General features: G+C 47.9%; 1 protein-coding gene across 1 annotated transcript; it reads right to left on the bottom strand.

The window, feature by feature from the left end:
- Positions 1-2,193: 2,193 nt before the first annotated feature.
- LOC147020627 (uncharacterized) lies at positions 2,194-6,399 on the bottom strand. The gene is given in 1 exon segment (XM_085893802.1): positions 2,194-6,399. A coding segment is annotated over 1 exon segment (4,206 nt).
- Positions 6,400-6,935: the final 536 nt, after the last annotated feature.

Genomic DNA, 6,935 nt, shown 5'->3' with positions numbered 1-6,935 from the left:
GGTTCAAAACCACAGAGTAAAATATCTTATTTGGAGCTAGTTAAGGTTCAAAACCACACAGCAAAATTCCTTATTTGGAGCGAGTAAAGGTTTAAAACCACACAGCAAAATTCCTTATTTGGAGCGAGTTAAGGTTCAAAACCACACAGTAAAATTCCTTATTTGGAGCTAGTTAAGGTTCAAAACCACACAGTAAAATATCTTATTTGGAGCTAGTTAAGGTTCAAAACCTCACAATAAAATTCCTTATTTGGAGCGAGTTAAGGTTTAAAACCTCACAGTAAAATTCCTTATTTGGAGCTAGTTAAGGTTTAAAACCACACAGTAAAAATTCCTTATTTGGAGCTGGTTAAGGTTCAAAACCACAAAGTAAAATCCCTTATTTGGAGCTAGTTAAGGTTTAAAACCACAGAGTAAAATATCTTATTTTGAGCTAGTTAAGGTTTAAAACCATGAAGTAAAATCCCTTCTTTGGAGCGAGTTAAGTTTTGAAAGTTAGAATCAGGAAGTCCAGTGAACCAGAGACCTGTTCTCCTTGTCTCCATGGTAAGATGGCAGAGCGGATGCGATGTTCTTTCCTGAACAGTCTTTCACCATGATGACCATCCATCAATCTCCCCGCTATCCAACTCGACGTTTTTTCTTTGTGTGTTATCAGTGGGGGGACCATTCCCAAGCCTTCACGGAAAAATTGGGGAGAAGGTCTTCAAAAGGGTGGCGGCAAGTTCTAGTATCGGACAAGAATGTCGAGACTGTTTGCGGCCCAATATTATACACCAAAGAAAATAAATATATTGTTGCTTGTACGGGGAGAAATATAAATGATGGACCCGAGATGTATCTCTGGAAAGTCCATCTCCAAAGCAATTACATCACACGCTTGGCACTATGGCTGACCTGAGCCTGGTGTTGGCTCAGTGGTTTGGATGGCGGCTTGGGATCCTCGGGTCCTGAGTTCAAGCCCCGTCGGCCGTTGAATTAATACACCAGGCGGTTAACTCAGCCTGTCATCCTTCCGAGGTCAGTGAAATGATCACCAGTTCCAGTGTGTGTACTGGTAGAGGGGAACTGCATCAGCTACACAGTCGTGCTTCAATAAATGATAGCTACCCCAGCAGCGAAGCTGCCATATGACCACCACCGCTGACCTCATGCAGCATCGCTCTCCCGTTTGATTGTTTATTTTATGTCATAAAAGAGGACGTCGTTGGAAACACCTGTTCCGGGTCCCACTCGCTGTGTTTCTTCTCACTTCATAACACTCACATTCCAGCTGTTTCTCGTCCCGTCGAGCCAAAGCCAGTTTACTTCATCACAGGATTTGATGAGCATTTCAAGATGGGAAACATTAAAAAAAACGTCATTTTAATTCCCTTTAAACAGCCTCAAAAGCTTGAAAAAGGATGTTTCTCGAACACAAATAAATATTTTAATATCTCGAACCTCCTCTAACCGCGTTCTTTCCCCCAAAATCAAACAACCACACGTTCCCACGTTAATAGTGTGGTTTTCGAAGACAGCACACCTCCCGGAATGAGCGTGTCCACGTTTACATGAACGGGTCATCGTTTCCAAGTAAATTAAATAACACACACAATGGGAGAGGAGGCGTGGCTTCAGAATATCCCGGCATGCTTCGTGCCTCCAACGTTGTTCCGTTTCTGGGTTCTTTTTCGTATTTATCGTCGATTCTGTTGTTGAACTTGAAAAACATCTTGGTTTTCTTTAACAAACAGTTTTTTAAAATATTTAACCATTGCGGTGATGTTCACTGAGTAAACTACTGCCGACGGCGTGTCCGTGTTGCTGGTTGATCAGGTAAACCGTGTGGAGTGTCTCAAGGGAATGTTTCACGCCATCATGTTGTTCTGTCCTCAGTGTCTGTGTGGGCACGGGGTTCCCGTGCAGGGGCCATTCCGGGGCGAGCATGGTGTGGACTGGGACGTATTTCCGGAGAAATCTCCTGTTGCGGAGCGTCGCTCGCCCTGAACCGTCGACACGTTGGACATATTGGTTGTGCTGGCGGACTTCGATCACTGTGCCTGTTTTGTCCCATTTGCGAGGATTGTGGCCAATCTGGTTTTGGATGCGGACGTGGTCTCCGATAGTGAGTGGTGGTAGCCTTCTTGTGTGCTCTGACCAGCGTTCAGCAGCTTTCATGTGGCGGTTGCGGAGAGGAGCTTCCCGGTTGGCTCAAGTGTCTCTCCATGTTTCATGGAGTCTGTATCTGCCTGGGAGGATAGGTATGAAGTCCTTTATCTGCCTGCCAAACACGCACATGGCGGGGGATAGCTTTGTGTCCTTATCAGGACAGTTCCTGTATTGCAGGATCGCACGCTGGAATGAATCTGTGTCCAGCTCACCATGAGAGCCGGTGTTGTCAGTGATCATGCACTTCACGGTTTTGACTCCTACTTCTGCCCGGCAGTTACTATGGGGGAACACGTCGGATGGTAGGCGGTGGTGGACTCCCCAGTTCAGTAGGAATTGGCGAGTATTGCTAGCGATGAATTCAGGGCCACCGTCGGAAGAGAGTTCATCAGGTATGCCATAGGTGACGATGCAGCGACGCAGGGAATCCACCAAGCCAGCCGAACCTCCCGGTGCCCTCTCGACGACAGGCCAATTGGAGTATCTATCGACGATGAGCAAGTAATGAAAGCCCTTGTATTGAAAGTAATCGGCGCATATGCATTGGAACGGGTAGTCTGGAAGGATCTTGTTCATGCGTGGTGCGCTGGGTTGTGAGGGAGCCATGCGGTTGCAGTGGTTGCAATTGTTCCTGACGTATTTGATTGCAGGGGTGATTCCAGGCCAGAACACAGACAATTCAGCTCTGGCAATCATGGATGATATTCTTTGATGTGCAGCATGAAGAGCTTCCAGGCAGTCCTGTCGGAGGGACGGTGGGATGACAATGCGATTCTTGTAGGTGATTACTCCATCCACGGTATGTAGGTGATCCCGGTTTTGGTGGTATTCTTGGAGTGTCGATGGGATATCTTGACGAGAGATCGGCATGCCTGATTCGATGATGTTCACCAACCTGTTCATATTCTCATCACTACTAGTAGCCAATCGAACCTTGTTCCAGGTGATGGTCTCGAGTGTTTTGAGGGATGAAACTGCAGCGGTGTGCGATGAGGATGAATCAGTGTTTGATGTCTCGATGCAGCATATGCCAGCAAGAAAGTCTTGCCGTACTGTAGGGTAAGGAATGGTGTTGTCACTCTGGGGCGTAGATGCAATAGATGATATGTCATCTTTCAGGTGCATCTTCTCGGGATTGTCGTCACCTGTAGGGTGCCAGGAAATGGTGTAGGATGGCGTCACCTGTAGGGTGGCCGCTCTGTTCTTTACACCAGGGACATGGACCATGTTAAACATGTAGCGAAGTGTTTTTTCTTTGAGGTTCAGGAGTCGGTTGTTTGGGATTTCATCGAGTGATCTGTCGCCAAAGAGCTTGAGAAGCGGTTTATGGTCGACCGCGATAGTGAGATCCTTGCATCCCAGGACAAAATAGCGAGCTTTGTCCAATGCGTCAGCCAGGGCTAAGGCTTCCCCTTCAACAGAGGCATAACGAGATTCTGCTGAGTGTGTGAAACGACTTCCGACTAGTGTGATCTTCCATCCTGTCGGACAGCAGGACAGGGTGGTTGATTGACATGGGCAATGTTTCTGGAAGAGCCAGAATCTGACGCCGACTTTCGACCAATCTGTGGCAAGGCATGTTGGTCTAGACTTGTCGAATATCTGTACGCCAGACTCGATCTCATTGACAATGACCTTCTTGGATTCATGAAACAGTTCGTTTAGGCGGTCGTCCCAGGCAAATGTGGTGCCAGGCTTGAGGAAGGCTCGAAAAGGTAGCATGCGCTCTGTCATACTGAATGCATATGAAACTTGATTTACCAGCCCAAACCATGAGCGGATATCCGTGCTGTTTCTGGGCAGAGGGAATTCCATGATAGCATGTAGGAATCGTTTGCAGGGCCGAACGCTATCCTGTGTGATCTGGAATCCAGCGAACTCCACAGTCTTCTGGCCAAATACGAACTTCTTGGGGTTGAGGGTGATGCCGTTTCGTCCACAGATATTCAGCCACTTACAAGCCTGGAAGAAACTTTTTTCTAGGTTGTCAGCCCATAGTAGAGTGTCATCTATGCACTTTGTTTTGTTTGGAAAGTCAGAGGCTATCTCATCAAAACGCCTTGAGTATCCATCGCCAGAGGCGATATACCCTTGTGGAGCGGTACGGTCGTGGTACTTGCCCCAGGGTGTGATGAAGGTCGTGAGGTGTCTGTCACCTTCTTCCAGTGGAATGCTGTGATATCCATTCCATGCATCAAATACTGTCTTCAGTGTTCCTGAGGGTACAGACCGTGCTTGGTGGAAGGGTGATTGTGTGTGATGGGTTTCGCGTGTAGCGTGGCAGTTCAGAGGTTGCATGTCTACCGTACGACAAGGTTTTCCGTTTTTCTTAGCACACACAACCATACGGTGGCACCACGTAACTGGCTCTCAGATTGGGACAGGTTCGAGAACACCTAGCCTAATGTCGCGATCCAATCCAGCTTTGACTTCATCCTGCCAGTGGATGGGGACTGGTGCTGGTGTGTGGTGGGCCATGGGTGTAGCATCTGGGTTGATCATGAGATGTAGTGGTGGTCCATCCATCATTGGGAGGGGTTGATGCTCGCAGGTATTAAAAGTGCTTGATCTGTAGTGATCCAGGAGGAATTGATGAAGTCTCTCACGGTTCGCTGACGTGGCTGGGAAAGGCAACTTTGTGGGCATTGGTGGTGGCTTCTCCCGAGGAGGGCAGTCACATTCAGATGTAAGTCCATTGTCATTTCTGGGTAGGGGGTCTAGTACATCTGAGGTGGCGTGGACTGTGTCTCTGTCTATCTCATCAACTGTAGGGAAGGTGTCGGTGATCATGCCCAGACTGATACATGCATCTCGACTGAGGAAGAACTTGTCTGAACTGTCAGTGACGTAGGTAATCTGTTGAGTCTCCAGGTTGCTGCCATCTTTGTCTTCGCCTGATATCCTGAGGATGACGGCACCGATGATTTTGATCCCCTTGTTGTTGACAGCGTGCATCCTCATTGTGACTGGGATTAGGTCTTTGGTCTTGAAGCCAAGGCCGGAGATAGCTTTCATGCCAGCCAAACAGCTTTGACAACCAGTATCCACCATACAAGTGATGCATTTGGACTTGGTCTTGGTGTAGAGATTGTATCCGAGGTGCTTGTAATCAACCTGGAATGCTCCGATCATCAGTTTAACGAACGGTTGGAGCTTTGATGATTTCCGGATCCAGGTGTCAGATAGATGTTTGTACATGTGGTGGTCCAGGCTCATAGATTCGGGGGATGTTGCATCAGTTGCGACTGTGCACAAGGAATCAAACACGGCACCTTCTGATTCGTTAGCGTTGGCCTTGGTGGTTGATTTGTTCTTGTTTTTGCACACATGATCGAAGTGATTGGTCTTCCCACAATGCACACATGTGTGACCATAGGCGGGACACTCCTTTCTGAACTTGGCGAGAGATTGGTGCCCGTGTTCTTTCTTTCCACAGTAGTAGCACTGCTCTGACTTGTCTGTTGTTTTGCGATCATCGTCATGGTAGCCTCTTAGTGTCTCATTCTTGTGACGTTGGTAGGAGCTGCTAGCGGCATCCATCCCAGGTGATTGTGACTGGAAGAGGCGTGAGGCTGAGCGTTTGCCAGATTCTTAAGCTTCGACAAACTGGTAGATTCCTTGGAGTTTCATGTTCTGGTTACGGTCGGCCATTAGGTCGAGTTGAATGTCCTGGTCAATGAGCCCATGGGTTACAGAGTGACAGAGGACCGGTTCTGTGTAATTCACATCTTGATTGCAATGAGGGCATTGAATGATGAATTTACATACACCTGCTTGACCACGGAGACGTGCCCCAAATGATCTGACGGGTTCGTCGTGGTCCTGGTGCATATCATGTAGTGTAGCGCGAGCAACCATGATGTTCTCTTCTCTCACTGCAAGTCGCTTGATAACCTTAAGGACATCGTCCTCTGAGTTGTTCGTTAGTGTGCCGCCAGCATTGCGAGTCAAGTCTTTTCTTAATTGTTCATCGCAACATTCCAGCAGTTGGATGACCTTGTCTTTGCCTGTCACTTTGGTTGCATCTTCATAGTCGGACCACCGCGATTGTAAATAGGCCCATTCCTCACTTGTCCCAGCGGATGAGATCGTGGGACATTTCACCTGCTCAACTTTAGCTGTAACGATGTTGACATTGGCAGCTGTGTGAGTTGTGGCATTAGTCATGATGAGCGCCACAGCCAGGACTGCTTCAACATCGGGGGTGGAGTACTCACAGTCAGTGATAGGACAGTTTACGGTGGGCATCCTGGGGGTTGGTTGTCTCAGTGGTGATGTTCAATGCTCAGTTTCATCATAAGTAGGAACTACTCCGTTTTGTGGCATCCGTTTATTAGATTACAAATGATGAAGCTGCATCTGCAAATACACAAGAATATAACTGTTATTACCTTTACCAATGTTCGTGTTCATACATTACTCTTTAACACCGTGCACCAAAGCAGTGGTCACTCAGCAAGAGTGAAACGGTGAACTCATTTGAATGTTGGAGACGCAATCTCCTTTATATTTTATCGCTCGATCCCAACTTTGCTCCCTTCCTCACCGAGGGCGTCACCTCGGAGAAGAAGAGCAGAGCGTTCCCTCTTCGTTGACTTTTGCATGATGGTGAGAGCGTCCCCGTTGAGCGGCGTCGCACTGCCCAACAGAAAGTCACCGTACTGGAACTTATGCTGGGTCAGATTGCAAACTACTGCTCTGTGATATTGTTGTGGGCCGGGGTTCTGTGGCGATAAACGACCACGTGGTGGAGCAGTGGAGTCGTCTGCCACCGAACACCCGGA

This window comes from Eptatretus burgeri, chromosome 9, assembly GCF_056783735.1.
Source record: "Eptatretus burgeri isolate ZD-2024b chromosome 9, Ebu_testis_v1, whole genome shotgun sequence".
Lineage (NCBI taxonomy): Eukaryota > Metazoa > Chordata > Myxini > Myxiniformes > Myxinidae > Eptatretus > Eptatretus burgeri.
This window is presented reverse-complemented; position numbering and strand designations above follow the sequence as displayed.